The sequence below is a fragment of the Lycium barbarum genome, chromosome 5, assembly GCF_019175385.1.
Source record: "Lycium barbarum isolate Lr01 chromosome 5, ASM1917538v2, whole genome shotgun sequence".
In the NCBI taxonomy this organism is placed as follows: domain Eukaryota; kingdom Viridiplantae; phylum Streptophyta; class Magnoliopsida; order Solanales; family Solanaceae; genus Lycium; species Lycium barbarum.
Window position 1 is genome coordinate 7,103,590 of NC_083341.1, and position 24,646 is coordinate 7,128,235.

General features: G+C 34.4%; 2 protein-coding genes across 3 annotated transcripts; both read right to left on the reverse strand.

The window, feature by feature from the left end:
- Window positions 1-546: 546 nt before the first annotated feature.
- Window positions 547-2,588, reverse strand: LOC132642248 (uncharacterized). 2 transcript variants are annotated; one of them, XM_060359500.1, is made up of 3 exons: window positions 2,401-2,588; window positions 1,707-1,787; window positions 547-902 (listed from the first exon to the last, which is right to left on the reverse strand). In XM_060359500.1, exons 1-3 carry the CDS (start codon window positions 2,515-2,517, stop codon window positions 795-797), a joined length of 306 nt encoding a protein of 101 aa, XP_060215483.1. In that variant the 5' UTR covers window positions 2,518-2,588; the 3' UTR covers window positions 547-794. The 2 variants fall into 2 exon arrangements, with proteins under 2 accessions (XP_060215483.1, XP_060215482.1); XM_060359499.1 differs by having other exon boundaries at window positions 1,662-1,787; window positions 2,401-2,584.
- Window positions 2,589-7,960: 5,372 nt separating this feature from the next.
- LOC132640294 (acetyltransferase At1g77540) lies at window positions 7,961-11,442 on the reverse strand. Its single transcript, XM_060356817.1, has 3 exons — window positions 11,283-11,442; window positions 10,526-10,765; window positions 7,961-8,280 (listed from the first exon to the last, which is right to left on the reverse strand). The coding sequence occupies exons 2-3, from the start codon at window positions 10,763-10,765 to the stop codon at window positions 8,209-8,211; spliced, it is 312 nt and encodes a 103-aa protein (XP_060212800.1). The 5' UTR covers window positions 11,283-11,442; the 3' UTR covers window positions 7,961-8,208.
- Between the last annotated feature and the right edge of the window lie 13,204 nt (window positions 11,443-24,646).

Below are 24,646 nucleotides of genomic sequence, written 5' to 3' on the forward strand. Positions count from 1 at the left end.
ATAAGGTATAATCTAACGCCACTTTCTAAAATACTTTCCATCAACTTTTCAAAAATCTAATTCAATATTGAAGAAATAGATATGAAGGGAGGGGGAAGAAAATTTCCAATCAATGAAAATGAGGCAAGGTAACAAAGAGGGGGTGTGAAGAAACATCCCTCACGTAAAAAGACTACTTTTGCATCTACTCTCTCTCGTGTTAGGTAATATAAACGAGGCGAAATCAGCTTTTTCGAAAGTCAGTTTCCTTGCCATCTTGATGGAACGAATGTAATATAAAATGTGTACTCATATGGGCCAGTAGGTTGGATTTTAGGAGAATATATTGTCAATAGTGTATACTAGTATAGCTTAAATCCTAATTATTAGGAGAATAAAGAACAACATTATACCCAAAGGCATAGAGATAGAACTGATTATCGGGTTCCTCCTAATCCAGTAATTTTGACAATATAAGTGAAATATCAACAAATTTTTCAACAAAAAATAAATCCAAAGATTACATTCATCATATCTAAATTCCGAATCTCGTAAATGAGAAATAACTGAAAAGGCTAATTAAGGTTTATCTCACTGCAGCAATCGTGGTACAAAGTACAAACTACATTCAAATACTCCTATATGTTTGGAAATTCATGGAATTTACCATTCACAACACACAATATAGGAAAAAAGTTCCAACCTTGACCACACAAAATCTGATAAAATAAACAGGTAAAGGATTTTGATAAAATGGATCTCAAGACATTAATCAATCGTGAAAAACCAAGTGCTAATTATTTTGGCATATATAATCACTTGCCAGCGACTTTTTCCTTGATAGTTTCCCATGTACCCTTTTCTTCATCATCTTCATTCTCTGTTGCCTTGTCTAACACCTTTTTCGACATCTCTGATATTACCTAATCAAAATTAATTGAAAATCATAATAAGTTGTCATATAACAAGATGATAAAATGGTGGTATGAAAGATTTGCCTTAGCCACAAAAACAATGACCATCTAGTAGTACAAGACAATTTCAATCAAATCATGTCACAACTAGTCTAGTACGTGTACAATTTATTTATAAGGCATATAACTAAAAGAGTTTAAATTCAATACATTGACACTATATTATGTCATTCTTAAATATTTAAGATAAATCTCCTTAAAATTTAAAATTACAACTTTAAAAGTAAAACAAGTCAAGATATTATGACATCATACGTTATAATCTATTTATAAGGTATGTTTTGCAGAATTTAATGGATGCCTTTCCAGAAAATAAAGTGTTTTCTTTCAATTAAAATACAAAAGAGAACATCCTTGAAAAATATGTCACGTTAAACGGAAGAAGGGACATTTGAAGAAGTTCCTAACTTATGTTTTATGAGTAAGTATTTTAAAAACAATTTAGGTAGTATTGAATGGGAAGATAAGATTTCTCCCGAAAAACTTTTTCAAGAAAATATTTTCCTTCCGACCAAACACACCTATAGCTAAATTACATTCCTCTAAATACTTGTATATATAATAGATCAGAAACTCCAAGTGGAATCAATCAATTTTGCTTACTAGCATATTTTACTTGGATTATAAAATGAAGTTGTAAATTAAAAAAAAAAAGTTAATACTTAGAACAATAAAGACTCTCTTTTCCAGGAAGAAGAGAGAAATTACATTTCCAGCACTAGAAGAGACAGTATCTTTGACAGAATCACCCACACTTTTTACTTCTTGAGCACCTTCTTTCACTGCTACTGCTGCTTCTTTTATTTTTTGGGCAGTCTCTTTATCAACTTTTGCCTGTTAATTAAATTTATTTCCCAAATTAGAGAAAGGAAACAAGAACATGTTAGGAAAATAAAACATATTCAAGAAGAAAATTGAATTCTGAGCATCCAAGAGTGTGATCTATCGATCAATAAAATAGGTGAAGAAAATTCTAGACAAAAACACTAGATCTTATATTCTCTAACTAAACCTTGTAACTAAACCTTGTTGGATAGAGCTATTCGATGAAATTGAAGACATAACACTATATATCATTCCTTCTCTGTCCTATGATTTGGTGGACAAAGTAACTCGACAAAATTCAAGACAGAAATAGTAGACTTTTTCTTATTTGTTCTAAATTTTGGTGAACAGATTTATCGAATGAAATTTAGGACAAAACTCTAGGTTTTCTTGTCAATCTAATCTAAACCTTGGTGGAAAAAATTACGGAAAAAAAAATCTAAATCATAATATCAATTTTCTTCTCATCTAACATAAATAATAGAATTACTCGACATTCCTGATAAGAATACCGAAATAAATACTCACCAAAAACAATTTAAATGCTAAAAAACTGCTCCGAACACTACAGTTACTGGGAAAACAATTGAATTATAAGATAAAATTAGAAAATAGAACTTACTATTTCAGAAGGTTTAGTAGCACTAACAAAGCCTCTAGAAATACAAACACTAGAAGGCACCATAAGTTTAGCAGTAATAGAATTGGACATGGTGGCTGCAAATTTCAAGTTAGCCATTTTTTTCCACTTCTTAATTGTTTTCAATTTGGCTTTTCTTTGCTTTTGAGAGTGATTTTTTTCGTAGTGAATCCCCCCCCCCCCCCCCCCCTCCCCTTTTGGTGATGTGTTGTTGCATGAACTTCTGTGTGGAAGCCAAATAGATTGACACGTGTCTGGTTTTTGCTAGTTTATTGCTAAATGAAGAAAAATTCTCTTATGGCTATTAATTTGTCTGGACTTTTTCAAGTCGGTTTGAGGACATGGCCAAGTCACTTTATTTACTCCGTTTTATTTCTTATTTTCTTGGTTACTGTCAAAATTAATTTGTTTTAAAAAATGCTCTGTATGACAAGTATTATTTTGCAAAGGTATTTAGGTACAATACCAATTTGTATTTGGATAAATCTATTAAAAAATTGCATTTGATTTTTTCTTTCGGCGAATATGTTTAAAAAGTACTAGTTTTAATGTGTCAAATTGCAAAAAGTAAAAGTATAACTAATTCTAATTTGAAAACATGGACTTTTGATATTGGTAATTTGTCCCAAAAAGAACCTAAAAATATTTATTCACAAAAAGTTTGGTCAAATACCTTTTTTTTCCCCCTATATTGAGTCTTTTTTTATCAAGCATTTTTTATCTTTTAAATGCTTGGCCAAACGAGCTATAAAACAAGCCAATGTATTTAGGGAAAATTTCAGTAATGTACAATTTAGCACACAAAATTACATTTGGGTAGCCATATTTTTAAATTACAAACCTATGACCCAACAAATTATGGCTGCAACTTGTATATACAGCATTATACAACAATGTACAACTTTATACAACAATGTACAACTTTATACACCTACTGTAGACAATGTATATGCCTTGTATAAAAATGTATAATAACGTATAAGAGGTGTATATACACACTTCTACAGTGTTATGCAGTGTTATACAATGTTTATACAGTGTTATATAGTGTTTATACAGTGTTAAAAGTGTAATATAGTGTATGTGTTTTATACACACTTTACCCTTAAAAAAACACCAACATTAGAAAGAGATTTGGAAGGAAAAAATAGCATTTTGGAGTTTGATATGGGGGGAAGGGGGGGTGGCTATCTCGGGTAATAACTTTTTTTAAAAAATGGGATGAAGGCTTAAAAATGTAAGAAAAAAAATTATGGCCATTTGGGATAAATACTTTACCCAAAATGCCATAGAGCGTTATTTTCTCATGTATTATGTGGTTATAAGTCATTCTGTCAAAAAAAAAAAAAAAAAAAAATATATATATATATATCATTCTTTATAAGACAAACTATAAAAGAAATGAATCACACAAAAAAGTGTTTGACTAAAAACGTTGCATAATTTTGAATTCCAAAGGATTCTTGTAATAAACTTCTAAATTTATAGATGTCAGGTTCTTAGAATTTTTAACTCTATCATGTCCAAATATTAAAGTAGAGTTATCAACTTTTTATCAAGGGATGATTGCACTTTTGATCTATTAACTATTGGTAATTTTTATTTTTTGTTATTGGGAAAGATATCCAATAATTAGTCATATCTTTCCCATTAAAATGATATTCTTGAATGGTACATATAAATAGACATCAAATTAACTTAACTTTCTACAACAACAGACATCATTTGCAAAATAGCAATATTCAATGGCTTTTGGCTGCTTTGTCCTTCACTTTTTGCTCTCTTCTTCTTATAACTTTGAATTCAGTTTTTGTCACCTCTTTGTGTCATATAATGTTCGTATTCAAAATCGAGCAAATCAACCTTTGATTATCAAATGTTTATCAGATGAAAATTTGTATGGCCAGCAAACAATTAATCCATCAGCTATTTGGCCATTCAGTGTTACAATAAGTGAAGAAACTGAGGGTGGTGATTTTTGTCAAATGGCTTTAGGAAAGAAAACATGGTTTATTTCAAGTGTTCTAATATTCAAGAGATGATAAAGCTTTTTGCAATGGATAAACTTGCTCTTGGTATGCAACACAAGATGGACTTTATTTTGATTTTGGAAATAAGTGTGTTATATTCTTTAAACTAGTGAACTTTTTCGCGCTTCACGCGAGTGTTCATTTTATAAATTTATTATTATATAAAAAGTCAAACATAATTAATTATTTTAAGCATTCTTTAACTATTTTAAACTATAAAGTATATTGCTACCTATTTTATTTTTCATGCATCTCCTAAATATACGTAAATATATTTTTTTTTTAAAAAGAGATCAATGATGAAACTTTAATATGCTAGATTATACATAAATTGCGGCTTGCAATGATCTGGTATTGAAAAAAGCTGTAGGTATTTGGATGAGTTAAGAACATAAAGAAATGTGGATAATAGAGATTTATGAAGCCTTCCCTTTAATTCATATGTTAAATCTTTTCAAATGCTTTATGCTCTTCAAGTTCACTATCTTCCTCCCTCTAAAGTAGGGTAACTATAATATAATATAAAAAAAATAAACAAAGTAATAACATGCTCGCATCTCTTTTTTTTTTTCTGGTTAACCATCAGAAATTGGGTAAAAAAAGAAAAATAAAATAGAAAACATATATATATACACACATATATATATAGAGAGAGAGACATATATTTATATATATGCACATTTTGGCTGCTACTCTTTCTTCAACTTGTTTTTATTTTTCCTTTTTATTTCTATAGTTAACACACTAAATTATTAATATCAATTCTTATTGAAAATCACTACAATGTAGACGTGTTATAACATCACAAAAGTTTTTTTTTTTTTTTTTGGATTTTTTAAATTCATTATCGAAAGTGCTAAAATTGCATCCACGTTGTTATTTTTGAATCAAATGATTATATCAAAGTAATATTTGTATTAGCATACTATGTGCAAAAATTAAAATATATCTTGATTAGCATGAAGTTTCTATGCACTTACAGTTTTTAAATTATTTATTACTATAAAACTAAATTATCAAAAGTGAATTACCTTTCAGCGAAGAAACAAATTAAACTTGGATAAGGGAGAAAGGACTTGTCCGAGCCTCAATACATGGTATTGCCTTTTCCTTTTTTTTTTTGGGTCTCGAACAACATACAAACTATTGCTAAAGTACCAGATTAAGGGATTGTGATCCATAAAAATATAGCTAAACAATGTCAAAATATTAATCTGAATCTCAAAAAACAAAAAACAAAAATTTACCCAAAAAAATCAAAAAAGTGCCAATAATGAACTCATCTTTATCCTGCAAATTCTTATGCAATTTAAGCAATATCTCACAAGAAAATGAAAACAAAAAGAAAATAAAACCAAAAAAGAGCAAGAAAAGAAGCAAAAGAGGTATGAAATTGATCATCTACCTGTCTTCATTGTCACATAGGCATCCAAAAAAGCAAAGCTTGTTCCGAAGTGGGAATTGGACGTGTGAGTGATGCTATCTTTAAAGGTTGTTAAATACTTTAGCAAAATAATAATAATAATAATGAGATAAACAAAATTAACAAAGAATATATTGACACAAAATAAGTCCCAGCAGCCTGTGATTTTGAGCTACATTCCATTCCAGCAACAGGGAAATATGTGAATGAGAGACTCTCATCTTACCGACTTCATCCCAAGCAAGTATTTAACCCCAAATAAGTTAGCACTATAGGTGCATAATCCACTTCAAAATTCCGTACAATAAACATAAAAGAAAGATTAATTTAGGTGGAAGAAAATGTATACAGTATAAAAATAAAAATAAAAAGGTATAGCAACTCAAGAGACCAACCTTCAAGCAGCAATTCTCATACCTCAAATTTCTCGTAAGACGGTTTAATTCTTCACTAATTGATTGGTATCTGCTTGTTTAATTTTTGTACCATTTATTCAATCTAGTCCAAAAAATGAAACCAACAACAACAAGAAGCCCAAGCCCAGTATAATCCCACCATGTGGGGTCTGGGGAGGGTAGAGTGTACGCAGACCTAACCCCCACCTTGAAAGGTAGGGCGGCTATTTCCGAAAGACCCTCGGCTCAAGAGAGGAGAACAAGAGAGGAAAAACAAGACAAAAGGTTAGATAGGATCAAGCATATCGGAAACCAATATGAAATCAAGGAATAACAAAAGCGAAAAAATCATGTTAGAACAGTCCGAAAGAAAGAAGCATTACTACTATAGATAACTAAGGCCACCAAAGTACAACGGCCCAACAAATATAAGCAGCAATCAAATGCAAAAATCAAATGGCAATAATCAAATGAGCAAAACTATCCAAAAAATAAAACCGGATTTGAAAACCAAACTCTTCCTTTTTCGAAAATCAAATCTTCAATTACTACCCTGAAACGTTTCACCATCCTCTACTGCCAATTAACCCCATAACAACCACAAAATTGGAGGGAAAAAAATTAGAAGAAGAAGAAGAAGAAATATGAACAGAACCAAAAAAAAGCACAAAAAGAAGAAGAAAAAAAGGTGAAGAGAAAAGATAAGATCCGGTAAAAATCGAAAAAAGAGCTGTAAAAGTGAACGGAAGAAGATGAAGGAATAACTCCAAGTTCTAGATCAGAGAATCAAACAGCAAGAGTATTTTGGCCACGAACAAAATCACAGTTGATAGCAAGAGCACAGAGAGAGAAACCTGTAAAAGCCGAAGAAACACAGAGATATACAGACGCTATGTATGCTATGTTTTGGAGCCAGATGGAAACCCATATGAATACATAGCTGTTCACTTTCAACGATACAGACACGTAGCATAAGTACTTAAATTACTTAAATGCCCTTGAATTCAACTTTTTTGACGTTAAAGCAATCATGTCGAAACAAGGATCTTCTAATATATATAGAGAAAAGATACTTTAAAATTTAGAATCTCCTTATTATGGCAGAATCATCTACATTATGCTAACAGTTCATACATAGAAGGAGCAGAATAGAATAGCAAACCTGAGCATGGCCGTTCCATGGATTACTCAGAAATCAGTCACACTTTTTGTTACACTACCCCTTTTTGTTTGTGCAGCACTTGATAACGGTCAAGCAGGTACCTATTTTATCAAACATGCAACTGTCCTACCTAGTTCTGCAGCACCCTCCCTTTTGTACTTCCCCTCCGTTAGGTTGTTCAAACCTTTTCTTTTTGCAATGACACAACTACAGGTCGCACTGCTAGCTTTAGGGATCCTGGTAACTCCCTCAGTTTAGACTTAGATCAATGTACAAGCCAGTCCAGCGCTGTATCTACCAATGCTGCTCCTTGTTTGTACACGACTTAAAATAGTAGTACAGTAATAGCTTTTCTTCTGGACCAAAAAGAAATAATTTCTCTCCAAAGCAAACCCAGATGCCTAGATTGATGTGGCGAGGAGCCTATTTACCACACAGAAACATACTTGGAAGTCAAATGAGAATCGAAGGATTAAAAATCTATCAATTCTAAGAGTGGAAAATAGAGTTGTTGTACTTAAAAAGAAGGGAAGACAGTAAAATCTTTGCCATTGCTTCATCGAAAACGGAAATAGATCCAATTTCTAGGAAACTTGTCATATTACAGATAGCAATACACTCTCCACTTTACATATACGAAAAGGAAACAGATTAGAACAGAATCCAGAGTGAGTTTGCTTGACTGGACTTCTTGCTCCTAACATCAACCATTTCGCACATACTAGGACACCCCATAAGGCAAAGCAAGAGGTAATAGTTCATAAAGAACCACATGCTGCTTCAAATGTGAGATTTCAGGTCTTCTTTGTGCAAAATGGAATTCCAAGATGGGTTCCGTGGAAGGAATGTATCCTGCATGATGAACAATATGATAGTTCAGCACTACAGCAAATGACACACCAGGGGGAGACCCCTTGATTTTGTTTATACTAATCTAATCTATGATAAAACCCTGAAGGTAGGATCGGAAAAGATAAATATAACTGGGAAAACCGAAAAACCATTGTTAAGAGCAACTTGGATCACTAACATGGAGCAATGCCCATATATATAAGGTTTGAACTTGAAAGGATGCCATATTTTCTAGTTAATCAAAAATCATACATGAGATAAGTAATCCTAGTTACTTAGGATATTACAGTGATGACTATAATAATAATATTGCCATCTATAGTAAGAGCAAGTCCATATCATGCAACTGGTCCTTAACTTGGAACTGAAGAGAATTAAGCCCAAAAAGGTTACAACTAGGATGCAACATAAAGAGATCATAGCAGAGTTCACGTTTGAAATATATATATATATATTATAACCAAGAAACTCCGAGGGCCAGCTGGCGTACTCCACAAGGTTCGATTCAAAACTTGGCGCATAATGTGTCAGCTTAAGTGCTAGGCTTTCTTATAAAGCAGGGTTCGAACTCAATGTGTGCCTTACCCAAAACATCACATTGCGTTCTTACCGCTAGAACAAAGCCCTGGGGGCAAATCTAGGATTGACATCTGATAGCTATAAATGATCAATCTGTCCCTATTGCACCTATAGAATGGAAACGAACGGACAACTAATTCTTCAAGCTTGTACTCTATTGTGGTGAGTCATCCTTTATTTTGTCCATGAAAAGAGGGAAGGAAGTGGCGAGCTGCACAATTTCTTAGACAATTTACTCACTGCAATTCGTTGGTATTTGTTAGTGGATAAGAAAAAGGAAGAAGTTTAATGAAATCAAAAGCAGGTTGGAGCTCAGATGCTGCTTCGTTGCAGATCTTTTCACCAGGAGGGACAAGAGATAAGCTTGTAAATAAGTTCACAATGCCAAATTCAGATGCGCCTGAAAAGAGTTGCAAGCATGTATGTTAGTTCTTTCCCTCAGGAACATGCTGACGAAAAACCTTCATGATTCGAGATAGACCGTCCATCTAGAGCTCTTAGTTTTTTGTGTTAGTTGTATGCTAAATAGTTGATAACTTTGCAGGATATGACATAAAATAGAATCAGTTTTAGCTCGAATGTTGACTAGCACAAGAAGATGAGAGGACTCTCATGACTTTTTACCAGGATAATAGGACTATCTTTTTACTATAGGTTCCCCCCCAATTAATACACAATCTTCTGTATCTTTAATTCATAAGGACATAAGGTCATCGAGACAACCATTAAAAAAGATCCTGTCCCGCCTTTTATTGTGCAAGTGCAGTAAAGTTGTCAGTCACGTGTAGTTGTATCGCAAACTAATATCAGCTGGTGCATATAACTATAGAAGGAGGAAATTTACTTGAAATATTGCGGGTGGTCTTTGTTAGATACTTAGAAGCTAGAAGAAGAGTGAGAAACAAAGTTATTTGGTTGCTTTTGACTAGAACTAACAGTCTATGTTGCTCGGCCCTCCACTTTTGCTGCCGTACCCGTGTCCGACACGACACGGACACCGACACCGAATTCGTGTCGGATCTGGTCAAACGACATTGGATACTTTGACCAAATCCATGGACCAATCTGAGAAAAAATTTGAGGCTAAATTGAAAGAAACGGAGAGCTCTTGAAGAGTGGACACTTATTGTATCTAGAAGAGTTTCAAGTTAATTAAAAATTAAAATTTAATTATAAATGAAACATAACTATAAAAAATTATTTTTGTTTTTTATTTCTAGGCATAGATTTAGTTATTTTTCTTTAATTTTGGATTATTTTAGCCGAATCCCCGCACCCGTATCCGCACCTAGATCCGTACCTCCGAATCTTAAAATTTAGATTATGCCGAATCCGACCTCTAGATCCGTACCGGTATCCGACACTCGACACCGAGTCCAAGCAACATAGCTAACAGTCAAAAGCAATATTATGGATATAAGGAACTCCTCAAGTAAAAAGCTAGAACAAAACTGCAAGACATAATATTGGACATTAAATCAAAGAACAATTGAAGAAAGAATATATAAGGGCTACAGTTTAAAGAGAAATAAGGGAACACGACACTGCCCCCTGCCAACATTAATTTGTACCTAGCAATATGCTATTAGCTCCCCTTTCCCCCTCGTCTCCTTATGAATACAACAACAACATAACTTTAGCAAATTCGGGAGAGAGAGAGACGTACAGAGACGTAAGAGCAGGTAGGAATGACATAAAGGGGATGGGATTGGGCGTGTGAAAAGGCAGCAATACAGAGATGAGAAGCGAGCCCTAATCCACGCTTGGAAGGAGGGACATATGTGTGGAGAATGTCCATTACTCTTCCTCCATGTCGCATCTCATACTCCAAATACGCTTCCTTGTCCTCTGTTTCGAACCTTAATACTCTCTCACTCCATACTATTTTCGGTGCCTCCCTTCTCATCTGCAAACAACAAAATTGAATCCCATTCCCAAGTTTTAACTCAAACAAACAAAATTTGGGGAATAAATTCTTAAAAAGAGAAAAAGGACAGTAAAAAGGCAATATACCCGTCAACTTTACCCATATTTGCTCTAAAATGCCCACGAACTAGCTTAAAAGCACCCTTCTTACTAATTATTGCTCCAAAACAACAAGAAAAAGACCAAACTTGCAGTTACACTATTCGAAATGAGATAATTTTACACTCTTTAAGATTCAGGATATGTAGCTCTTTATTGTAAAGATTTGAGCAACAACTTATATTGGAGATTACAAGACTACTTTGCCAATTTTTGAATTACAACTTTTATACATGTTGACACCTAAGTTTTGCCATCCAATAATTTTATTTAATTATTCGGAGTTGTTGAGTCACAAACGGAGTAAAATAAATCAAAATGATTTTACGAAATTATTTCGGTGACATTTTCTTGAGATGCAAAAAGGAAGTTGTATTCAATCGCAAAAGAAAGGGTACCTGCAAGATTCAAGCTTTGGTTATACCCTACAATGGCGTGTGGACGAGAAGCAGATGATCACCAAACCCGACCCAACTTCTCTCTCAACAATTGGTTTCCAAATTAGGGGTTTTGGCCCTAGAGCCCGTTTGGTTTAAGCCCAAAAAGAGTGACTTTCAACCACTCTGGGATGATGCTTCATTTTGTACCGTGTTTGATATGAGTTGTGATAAATTTATACCTCCTATGAAATATGATATAAAAAATTAGTGTTGAGATATTTCAGCCTATATCATGCACCAAACGACAGTGCCTAGAATAATTTTTAAGTGCTGAAAGTTATTTTATAAATAAACAGTTATGTATTTGGATAAAAGTACTTGAACGATTTTTAGAGGTAAGAAGTAAGGGTAGTAGTGAAATTGACAGAAAATATAAAGGATAAAAGGGTAAAGTTGTTGGTCAAACTAAAATGGCTTTTAAGGCAAAAAAAAATAAGTTGGGTTGATTAATTTCTTGGTTTTGACTTATTTTAAGCATTTTATAACTTAATTTAAACTGTTTTCCATTTTACCAAACACCTAAATAAATTAAAAAATGGCTTATAAGCTAGTTTGACCAACTTATAAGTCAATCCAAACGGACTCCTAATTGAGTTAATTCCTTGGATGGTCACTCAAGTTTAGAAAATTTCTTATAAAAATTATTATTTTAATATTTTAATTTTAATTTTGAAACTTATCTATAGAGTTAAAAAAAATTCATCTTTTAATTCTACTTCATTTAGATTACATGATAGTTTGTTCCTTTGTCACTTTTTAACCGGGTCATATTTAATTGGATATAAAATATGAATTTGATGAGTTAAATAAGTCTATTATTTCAAAAATATGGGGCTCTAATGATGTGGCATGCCAACTAGGAGAGAAGGAGACTTTTGAGGTGCTCAGGTACTTTTTAAAGAAAATAGTGATATACTTGAGTGACTTTATTATCTTAAATGAAACAAAAGTTACTTTTGTAGGAAATTTTCTAAACTTAGGTGACCATCTAGAGAATTAACTCCTCCTAATTTGGTGCGGACACAAATATGAGCAGCCATTTTTTTTCACCTTTATTGCATTTACTTTATTATGTGAAGACTTTAAGTTATTATTAAATGAATAAAAGGGAGCTGCTATGTGTTCACCTAGTAGTGGGCTTAAAAAAATGTAGTGGAAACAATTATTAAATTAGTTTTTTTAATTATTAGTGGGCTGATAAATATGTTACTCCGTTAAATCAAGAAAATTGATTAATTGAATGAATAATCAAATACACCTCAATTTTACATATTGTTTAATTTTAATTGCGATTACTTTAAAAAACTATTAAAATTGAAATTGTCAAACTATTTATTTGGTCACTTTTGAAACTAGTATTTAATTGTTACATTTTAAATATGGCTACAATTGAAATGTTTATCTTGTAAGTTGAAACTGCAATTATAACCATCTTTGCACAATTAACCCATTTTTCTTTAATTTTCGTTGAAGCAACACGATTCGGGCTACAAGCCTACTTCAAAACATCAGCGACCCAGCCCATATTGGTTATATCTTATGTGCTCGTTTGGTTGGGAAACAACTTATCCTGGGATAACTAATCTTGGGATAAGTTATTCCGAGATTAGTTATTCCACCCTCAAGGTGGGATAAAATAAGGCTACAATTCCGGGAAAACTAATCCCGAGATTAGTTATCCCGGATTTTTATTTCAACCAAACATGAGATAAGGAGGCACTAAAATTTTATTTCAGGACTATTTTTGCTTATCCTTCACACCAAACGACTCCTAACAGATATACCAAACGCCTCTTTATTTTGTATGTTATAAGGTTTCCAAGGACACCCTAGAGCCGCCCCTTCATTCATTCTCTCTTTATGCGTCATGGTGCCGAAAATGGCAAAGTTTCAAAGATTCAGCCTTGTACTAGGCCTTGACCGTCCGAAATGGGTAAGAGCATTAATTGCTCTTACCCTCTCTCTGTAACACCTAATGTATTCAGGCTAGAGTTCGACTCATAAGGCGGGGGTATAATGAAACCAATATGAGGAGTATAGGAAGGGTTTTGAAAACTAATCAAGTCATAAGAAAAGTCTTTGGACAAAGCAAAGTTGGAAGCCACTCTACGGAGCATGTTTTAAAGCGAGTTTGCATAAGGTCTTACTTCAAGCGAGTATAACCCCTTTATAAATTGGGAATTTGGGAAAACTTCCTAGATGAAAGTTGTAGCCCTTTGAAATACCTTTCAACGGTATATTATGGAGGTCAAACGCACATCTGTACAAAAAGTTATGGTCGTTTTACTGAAGGATAGCAGAACTATCTAATGAAATATGGCCTGTAAATGCGGTCCGTATTTTGAGATACGGTCCGTATTTTGTGAAAAAATTAACCTTGACATTCTATTTTGACGATGGGATTTCTGTTATTATAGCACAAAATGTGGGCATTCTAATAAACATCAACTGATGTTTCCAAAAATCTTACGTTTTTTATTTTTGTAAATGGTAAGATATTCACAGTGTTTAGGCATGTAGCATTTTGTGTTCTCGATGTGAAGTGGAAACGAGATTATATTACTAAGCTTAGATTTTTTATTGGTTAGATTGAAGTGTTTGATACAACTTATTTAGGCTTTATAATATATTTTTTTGTTTAGACAATATAAAATATGCTAATCTCTTTTGATTGGCAGTATTGTCACACCCTAACAATGGTAGGGCATAACGGGCACCCTATTCTCATCAGAGTCGAGCGAACCCTTAGACATTCACTCTATCAAAACCTGTCATTTCAAAAACTTTTAAAAATAAGAAACTTTTCCAAATAGAAATCATTATCGTTATAACAATTATGAAAACTTTCAATCAAATAAGTACTTTAAACCAATTGAAATCATCTAAAATACATACTGTTTTAAAATCCACAAATGACTCAACTGACATCACTTTGTCGACATCTCGACATATATACCACAGGACACTGTCTGCAGAAGTCTCTAACAAGTAAACTGAACATTATGAGTCAGGACAGGGCTCTGACATACCCGTAATCATACATATCTATACATGACTCAGCACAGCTCCAGAATGAGGTGGAACTTGCCAATCCCAGCTGACGTCCAAGCATTCTAGCTATACACTTAACCTGTCAAACAATCTGGGGCTGCGGGCATGAACGCAGCGTCCCCAGGCAAAAGGACGTCAGTACGGACAATGTACTGAGTATGTAAGGTTGTAACAAATCATAATCATAATTCGACTCAGGAGAGAAGAAAGCATAATCTAACTCAATACCTGCAGTCTTCGCTGGAAGAAACATAAATGTGCACACAAAGTCTCAAAATAATCTTTAAGTAAATAATGCAATCCAACACACATGTCGCTTCCGACATGTTAAAAGAATGGTCCCTTCGGACAACCGCTTCCGGCTAGTATCACATTAGTCCCTTCGGACGGCTCTTCCGACATAATAATGATGGCCCCTTCCGGCAGTCGCTTCCGACTTAATAACGATGGCCCCTTCGGGCAGCCGCTTCCGGCTTAATATCACCATCATATCAACACAAACTCAATCCACAAATATCAATTTCAATTCATATCATAAGTCACTAATCAAGTCATCACAATCCAGTTATTAGCCTTAGTCTTTCACAATAAGTTATCAAATTTGTATCTCGCTAGACTTAGGAGGACATACTTCCATGTTTGAGGGTAGAATTGTTATGAAATTCTTACTACTTATTCTACTCAATTTCATCTTATTGACCTACCCAAAGAATAAATGATCATATCAATACAAAGGGATGATACTATGGAATGTAAACATAAATTGTAAATGAAATGAAGTAGTAAAATCTCGCACCCCCTTCTGAGTGGTTTTGAAAATCAAACTTTATGTTTCCTTTATTATAAAACTAATTTCCTCGAAATCATTAGTAAAACCATATGCACAACTCAACTTGACACCTTATGGGTGTTCCCTTTGGAACAGAATAGGAGTACAATATCAATAAACCATCACGAGGAACATATAAACCTTACTCGTCTAAGAATGGAGTCATATGGAGTACATATAGAATGAATAACAGCGAGAATCATGCCAAAGGAAGAAAGTTTTGCCTTACATACCATTGCCGCTTTCTAGCTAACCACAGTCCACCTTCGGGTCACGCTAATCTATCAACAGTATCAATTTACCAACAATCAATCCAATATATAGCCTTATAATCAATCCCTTAAACTTATCTCTATTTCTAACGGAATTTCGACAGCATTTCAACTGGACAAACCTGAAAATCCAATTCAGCTAAATTATCAGCAACAACATCAAACAACAATATCGACAATCAATATACATCATAACTCAGATATTTCTATCCATTTAACTCCACTGAAACAACCCCACCTTCATAAACTCCCCAAAAATGCCAAACGAGCTTTTAACATTATTTCCTCGTTCCAATCCATTAAAACTCTAAATAAACACTTTCATAGCATAAAAGGAATCTTATACATACCTTAGCAGGAGCTCAACCACGAAAATATCATCCCCCAAGATCAATATTTAGCTTAAAACGACGACGACAACTCGTACTACACTTTATCCTTCACGAGCCTCGGGATTTGAGGCCTCGAACTTGATCGATTCTTCACTTTCTCTCTCTAACTCTCCTCTCTCTCTCTCTCTAAAAGGTTCAGCTCTTTTTGGGGTTAAATTTCAACAAATTGCACGAATTTCGCCCTTATATAGGGGTCTTGGGTCGGTTCCCACCGACCTTGAGTCGGGTTGGGCCGAGCCCACTGCCCAACTTGACCTTTCTGCCTTAAAATATCCATAACTTTTTATCCTTATGTCGTGTGAAGGCCCACGACCTATGGTGGAAATTCTAATTCAATTATCTACAACTTTGATATTTAGAGTTTTCCTAAATTCCCAAATAATGATGGGGTTATGGCCTCCCGAAGTCAGATCACCTGAAAACGTAACTTAAAAACACCTTTTTGGAGGGCTTACACTTGGATTTGGCTCAAGGGTCCTTCTTGAGTTGTGTCTAACTTCACATATATTGTCCATATAACTTGTCATATGTCCTTTATAAAAACCCCATCATGTGGGCCCCACCTCAGCTTACGGTTACGAGGGCTATATATCTTTTAACGTATCATTCCAAATATCATACTCATGTTGTCCTCATGTTAATACAGTAGAATTTCATCCTTTATACTTGTAATATTTGCTCCTCCTTGAGCTCATATCAAGCCATCTGCAGCCTTAGTAACGCGAAATTTTCTGGGGTGTAACAAGTATAAAGTATTGAAACTTTTGTAGTAATATGTATGAGAAATATGTATACTAAGGATATCAACTGAATCAAAGAGCCTTCAAATATTGTGAGACTTTTTGTAACTAAATCATTCTCTTTCTGGACTAATCTTCTTCAATATTTCTTTTCAGGTCATGAAAGAGTTTCATCCGGCAACAACTCACTTTTGCTATCAACTACAACTACCAAAATTCAGATTCCATGCCATTGTAACATATACATATGTTGGTCCACCTATAATTCACTATTTCTGTCTTTCTGGTAAGCTCATTGTATAACTTTGTTCCCCAAACGATTATAATATACTACAAAGCATAATATGTTAATATTAGTTTAATCATGTTTTCTTTATTTGCATCTCATTAGTGTAACGCAAAATGATTGTGCCTTGCATGGGCACGGGCCATCTAGTTACACAATGAGAGCCGATTAGCACGGGAGTAAAAGATTATTGCTTATGAAATTGATAATCGTACGCTGTATACATTCACCAAAGTTATAAGTGTGTGGTTATTGCATGAATTTGATAACGAGATTTGACATGCTTTACTTGTAAACTAAACAAGTTTGTTTGAAAATGTTATTTAATGAAACGGAATTTGATAGAAGTCCAATTCTCCCTCTGTCCATAAAGAGTGCTATTCTAATATTTACAGTTTGTTTAAATAAGCTATTTTGAAGAAAATAAAAGTATCAATTAACTTTTTAAGATTTACCCTTATGTGATAAATGATTTGAAAAAATTTCTAAACTGTCTTCTAATATTTCATAAATAATGTTACGGATAAATAAAGGATAATTAAGTCAAATTAATTTATTAATTAATATGATTAAATAATTGTAACTACTCGTATGCTCGTTTTGAGTTCTAGAGGTACGAATTGGATTTTGAGATTTTTGATAGCTCCGTATTATGAATTTGGACTTGTCCGTAAAGTTTCGTTGAAACTCGATATAGTTTGGTTGGGTTTTGTAACCGTTACCGATTCGTTGGTTTTCAAGCATCACTTGTCCCATCTCGGGCGTATTAGATCTAAATGGGAATCCAATTGTTGGAACAAGTACGCAATGATGTTTACATGTGATTTGCACTTTTTGGTATCACCTGATGAGTTAGAACGGATTTTGATCGTGTTGCGATCGTATCTGGTGTTTGGGCGTTATTTTGAGAACAAATGCTGTCAGATCTGAGCAAATGAGCTTCAAATTCGTGAATTGATTGAACCCTTAGATCTGTCTCGTGATTTCAGACTTAGCAATTGGAATCGTCAAATTTTGAGGTCGTTTGGGGTGTTTCATATAATTAAAAGTGAAGTTGGAAGTTGCAGATCATAGCTGACTGCTGGTATATCCGTAGCTATATCTACTGGGATTTATATAAGTAGCCATTGTGGAATAGTAACAATTTTTGGGAGTTCTTTTGGGCGATTTTTTTGCCAAGATCTTCATAAAAAACACTGGATTTTGAGGAGGCTTCACAAGATTGAGATAACCTGGGGGCTCGAGGGCGCAGTTTTGATCATTGTGAGATTGCTTGGACTGCGTTACCAGATAACTTTTAAGATCTTAACTTTTGAGTGTTGTTCTTCTAAGCTTGGTTATTCGTTGCACACTTTCTTTATGTACGTTAGTTCATGTGCGGAGCAACCATGCTTTCTACAGACTTGGAGGTCATAGACTTCCCATATTCTTTCACTCTTCAGAGTTGCGACTCGGCACTCGCTATCTTCGAGATACGCTGTGCAATATTTTAGATTATAATCTTATGACTGATTGTGACATGATTGGTCAAAGTAATTGTGATATTGTTGTGATTTGAGCGTAAGAAGTTGGGATAGAGTCTCTTTCACCCTCGTGAGTATAAGACGTCGGGCTAAAGCCCCCTTCCCATCCCCGAGGAGACTTCTTGTAAGATATTGGGCCAAAGTCCCCTTTTCCATCGATATAAGACGTTAATCCAGAGTCATCTTCGAATCCCCGAGGAGACAGGAAAGATGTTTGGCAAGATTCCCCTTCATAGCTGGGATAGTAAGGCGGATAGGCCAAAGTCCCCACCGCAGTCCTGATGTTATGTGATGTTATATCATGGAATATATTTACAGCTTGCATTTGTTATGGATTACTTATTCTAGACATGATTCGTATCCTCTTTTTCTATCGTTATATATACTACAAACTAATTCAATATCATCAAATACTTTGTGTATTATTTTGTTTCACTTGTTCCAGGTACGATATGCAAAGCAAATCTAGACCTTCCTTAGTTTTTGTGACTAACCCTTCTCTACACTTATAGGCAGGGGTGTACATGGTATGGTATATACCGATTACCATACCGAAATCAAATTTTTTTATACTGTGGTTTTGGTATTATGGTATTTGGTATGCATTTTTAAAAAGTTTGGTATTCGGTATTTATAAATAATATATCGAAATACCGAATATCATACCGAAGTATATAGTTACATATACAAGTCGTATATATTAGTATTTTAATACTAACATATATATAAACAAGTATTAGTATGAAATTGATTGTTTAAACGTTGGAATATTGATTAATCTATGTTAATTGAAACGCCCTTTTGTGTAATTGATTTACGAAGGGGATTAATTGTGTTTCTTTTGAATATATTTACATGTGTAAGGTATTGGTACAATATAATTGAGACGTTACTTGAATAGCCAAACTATGGTTACCGATTTACCGTACCAAAAAATACCGAAAGTGAACTTAAAAATACCGAACCATACCGAATTAATTTGGTATGGTAATGGTATAGTATTTTTAAAAACCAAAAACCAAAATTATCGTACCGTACCGTATGATGCCCACCCTTACTTGTAGGTCCATCGGGGATGAGCCTATCGACATATAATGTTTTCGCCGGACGCAGTTCCTATTTGCTTTGGAGGTGATTCTAACCACTTGATCTGTGGTAGCCTTCGCACTATTCCTTATTTCTTTTACCTATGTTCATAGGAGTTGTTTACCTGACATTTCTATACATGTAACGAGTCAGTAGATGCTCCTGGACTTAGAGTATTTCTTTATGTTGGGTCCTTGAGATGATTCATATGTATCGACATTGTTGCTATCTTTTCATTTATGTTATGAAGCTTATTACGGATATTTGTTTCATGCTTTGTGGTTTGGTTCATCGTTGTGGTTATTTTTTGTTCTCTCGGCGGAATAAATGCTCCTTGGGTGCCAGTTACGGCTGGGGGTATTTTAGATCGTGGCAAAGTTGGTATCAGAGTCTAAGCTTTAGAACTATCTTTGTAACGACCTGGTTGATCGTTATAGTCTTTTCAGTACTTTTTGACCTTTTCCTGAGCTTGTTAGCTCACTTTTGACCCCAGGGACCATTGACATGCTTCCTAAGGTGTTTGGATTTGATTTGGGTGACTTTTTGGGAAAATTGAGATTTAAGCAAAAAAGAGTTGACTCAAAGTTGACTTTTGGGTAAACGGACATTTTTCGAAAATTCGTCGATTCCGAGTGGTTCGGTGGTTTTTTAGAACTTGTGAGTATATTCGGTTCAGTTCTCAATGCACTCGGGTGCATTTTAGGACTTGGGTTAGGAAGTTAATGTTGAGGAATCGGGGGTTAACTCGGTCAACGAGATGTATGAGACGAAAGTGCGTCCTGCACTTCGAAGTGCGTCCCGCATAATTTGCCCATACCTCGATGGCAATTTTCAGAAACTCCAACTTTTCCCAAGGCAAAGTGCGGCTTGAAAGTACGGCCCGCACAATTTGACGTAGCCTGCACTTTTACCGTCGAAAGCGAGTTTTCAATTTCCAACATTTTCGTCTTGGTTTCTAAGTCCTGAACCATGAACGTAACTTAGTAATAAGGCACTAGGTGTTACACATCTTGTGGCCCGTGCACATGAGATCTAGTCATACGCATGACGGAGTGTTAGTCTATTTCTCCAGCTAATAATGGAATAGCCCAGATGAGTGTGTGGCAGTTGATCATGTCCCTCGTGGCACTCACGCAAAGGGAGCTCCGCTAGCTCTCCCATCTGGGTCAGGATGTAATCATGCCAGTAAGTGAATTTGAATTGAACTGAACTGAAATATGGCAATCCATGCACATAACATGTAATGATTCACGTATAACGTTCTGAAATCTAAGTAAACTAATCATAAAAAATCATGAAAGACAGCTAATAATGCATGTACGACTCATACTTTCTAACTTAGGACTGTATTTAGTGAGAATGGGATGGACCGAGAGTCAAGTTAAAAGAATTCCACCTACAAAGTTTTATCCAATACGTGGAGTACATAATTTTCACAATGATTCTCTTTTAGTAAGTAAATAAGCCTTAACTTTCCTTGAGCTACGAGCTTAAACTCAACTTCTCGTGTTATTCAAGTGATTCCAAACTTAATTCGTGATTCACCTTTTTAAGAAACCCTAGGTTCGCGACTTTGAGTTCTTGTATTAGATAGAAAATTTATAGTTTCTCACGTCACTCCTTGATTGTTCTAGTATTAATTGACTCAAAACCACGTAGTTATGATTGGGTTCTTACCTTGGGTGGATTGGTGAAGCCCTAGGTCGCTTTTTTCCTTCAAAGCTCTCATAAACGTTGAAGAAAATAAAATATTTTCTCTTTTCCCCAAGTGCTTTTTATATTTTGAGACTTTCTTGACCCTGGAGACACCCTGTGCGTCACAGGCATCACACCAGGAAAACCTGAATTCCCCTAGATGTTGTGCGTCAATGTACAACTGTAGTGCCAGGTTAAATTGGGATTTTCTTCAGTTGATGTGTGATGCACAATCACAGTGCTGCAACACTAGAAGTATTTTGTTTTCGTACATGCGATGGTTGTGTGATGCATAAATCCTATCTAGGTCTTGGAACGTTTTATTTTGACTGTACTAAGTATTTTTAAGCCACCTTATTACTTTTTCAATGTCCTATATCGTGTGGTACGTTCGTTAACACATTTTAAGCACTTTGATACACTCAACTAAATCCCAATTTAGTTTATACCATATTACAAGCCTTGCAATATGTTCAAGAATTAGTCGATTCAACCCTTTCTTGCTACCTCAGTCTTTGATATCAAAATGAGGTCTACGTTTGGTCAAAAAAGAAACTGTTGAACAAGACATGTACCAGAGTTTCATGTCAAATTTTTAATCAAAAAGTTGAAGAAAAAAGTAAAAGCATAATTGGAGTCTTTGTCCAGTTGGGAAATTGCTGGTTTACCTAAATCCACTGCACATAATGCGTTAGGACTGTCCATTACTTCCCCATTATTTAGAGAGGAAAAACACACACCCTCTTTAAGGTATGGAAGTCGTTGACATAGTTTTCAAGGTGGAAGTAACGTCTTACGTCTAATCAAAATAATCGGTCCTTAAATGAAACACATTAATTATTATTTATATATATAATATGTGTGTGTTGCCCCTGCATTCAAAACTTATAATCCATAAATAATTGCTCTCCTGGGTGACTTCTTACTTACTTGGAAATTCTTATTAAGTTATTCTCTAACTCAATATTTATGAAAGAGCCACTTAATTAACACATAAGTTATATCCTGTCTTGCTCAAGTTATAAAAAAAACTTTAAAAGTGTTAAACAAATAATTAAAAAAAAATCAAGAAAAACATCTTGAATTATTAAAGGGGAAGGAGAGATTAAGTAGGCGTTTGGCCATCAATTTTCAAACCATGGTTTCAAACCAGCGTTTGGTCATCAATTTTTAGTCATCGTTTGAAACCTGATTTGAAACCATGGTTTGAACCCAAATCATCCAAAAAGCATGGTTTGGGGTTTGAAACCATGATTTCAACTTTTTTAAGTACAAAGTTTAACCCATAAGTTGGTAAATATTTTTAACAATTACCCCCATTAATCATTTACCAATCTCATTAACTTCCACCAACCATTATTTATGTCCACCAACCTTTAATTTATGTGGGAAGATTATATTAAATAGTAGTTACATTACTATTCATGTTAAATTTTTAATTTTATTGAAGTAAAGTTTGATTAATTGATGTTGCATTTTTTAGAAAAGCCTTCTAGTAGTGTACTAATTTTGTTATAAACTATGATTTGCTCATTTGGTAAAATTATATAAGAATTGAGAATGTTTTGATAGTTTTCACAATTTGTGGGGTTTTTATGTCTATAAGAGAAAATACAACTTAAAATATCTAAATTGTATGTCTAACCATGGTTTCAAACCATGTCCAAACGGGAGCTAAAATTAAAACAAAGAGAAAAGACATCATTTGACCCTTGAACTTGGCACGAAAACTCAGTTTGACAACTAAACTTAACTTGTATTTATTTACCCCCTTTAACAACTTTCATTTCAATTATTTACCACCCTGAAAAAATAATACCACTCTCACAATGGGAGGTGTATTACACTCGCACCACGTCATTGCCACATCGTTGCCACGACATTGTCATGTCAAAAATTACTATCCCTTCATTTTTTATTTTTCTTTTATTATTTTTTCTCTTTCTTCTTCTTTCCCCCTTTTCTCTTTCTTCTTCTTTCTCCATTTATGCATTTATTATCTAAATTGTCAGTGTCACCATTTATACGTGTGTTCCAAGTTCAAATGTTCTGTTCTTCTTTGTCAACACACTTGCAGTTGCAGGGAATGTTATTCAGAAAGATCTTAGCAAATATGACCTCCATTTCCATGAAGTAATATCATAATCATCAATTGGATTTTAACATATACCCAAAAAAAATTGATCAAAAGAAAATATCATTTCTCTGTCACTTTCTTAGGTCGGAGATCTGTAAATTCAACTTCATCATTTTAACACAAATCGTACCAGTTTACAAATAGGTTAATTCTTCTACAATTGTGACAACAAAAACATACGCGCAAATACAATAATAACAAAAATGGTCCTCTTCCCTCACACAGGAAGGTTCATAGTACAAAATTACACTTCTACGTAAATAATTGCCAAATATCTCTTTCTCCGCTGCCGCAGCGGCCGCCGCCGCCTACGCGTCATCCTTACCACGTCATTGTCATGTCAAAAATTACCAACCCTTCATTTTTTATTTTTCTCTTTCTTCTTCTTTCTCCTCATCCTACCATAACCACCCACATAAGAACACCCACATCTTTAACCCACACCCACCACCACCACCATCATCACCCCACCAAATGTCATCCCATTCCTTCTCAAATTCGTTCAAATTGATTATTTTGATTGTTATTGTTGGCTATTATTATTATTATTATTAGCAATCCCATTTTTAAAAAAAAAACAAAAATCAAAATCAAGAAATCAAAAAATGGTGAAAATGGTAAGAAAAGAATGATGAGAATATAGAGAGAAAGAGGAATTTGTGAAGAAGAAGAAGGAGGAGGAAGGTGGTGGGGGCGGGGCTGTGGCGTGGCGTGGGGTTTGTGAAGAAGACGAAGGTGATATGGGAGGGGCTGTGGCGTGGGGTGGGGGGCTGTGAAGAAGAAGAAGGTCGTGGGAGCGGGGCGGTGGGGTGAAGAAGAAGAAGGAGGAGGAAGGTGGTGGGGGCGGGTGGGGGTTGGGAAAAAGAAGATGGTGGTGGGGGATTTTATTTTTTAATTATATATTATTTTTATTTTATTTTTTAATTATATAATACTATATAATATATATATATATATATATATCAGCGGACTCACCTTTTTATATTTTTCACTCTCTTAATTTTTTTTTTTTGGCCACGTCAGCATTTGAGGTTGTATTTAATTAAGATGAAAGTTGTTAAGGGGGATAAATAAATACAAGTTAAGTAGTTACCAAACTGAATTTTCGTGTGAAGTTCAAGGGTCAAATGATGTCTTTTCTCTAAAAACAAAAAAACGAGGTGATGGGACATGAAGTTGGCAGCACATGGGCACTATAAAGAAAAGAATGGGTTGGGTTGGGCGCGTATATTCTGAATCTGTAAAACAATTCAAAAAGTAGCATAAGAGATAAGACTCAGGTCCCATTCCCAAATGTCAAATTCCATATCT

Excerpts from the sequence above, each read along its gene's own strand:
- LOC132642248 (XM_060359499.1), bottom strand. The coding sequence starts at position 2,517 with ATGGCTAACTTGAAATTTGCAGCCACCATGTCCAATTCTATTACTGCT. Across the intron at positions 1,788-2,400 it reads CTACTAAACCTTCTGAAATA|GCAAAAGTTGATAAAGAGAC; the intron begins GTAAGTTCTATT and ends TTTAATTAACAG. Across the intron at positions 903-1,661 it reads TCTCTTCTAGTGCTGGAAAT|GTAATATCAGAGATGTCGAA; the intron begins GTAATTTCTCTC and ends AATTTTGATTAG.
- LOC132640294 (XM_060356817.1), bottom strand. The coding sequence starts at position 10,765 with ATGAGAAGGGAGGCACCGAAAATAGTATGGAGTGAGAGAGTATTAAGG. Across the intron at positions 8,281-10,525 it reads CTACCTGCTCTTACGTCTCT|GATACATTCCTTCCACGGAA; the intron begins GTACGTCTCTCT and ends TTCATCATGCAG.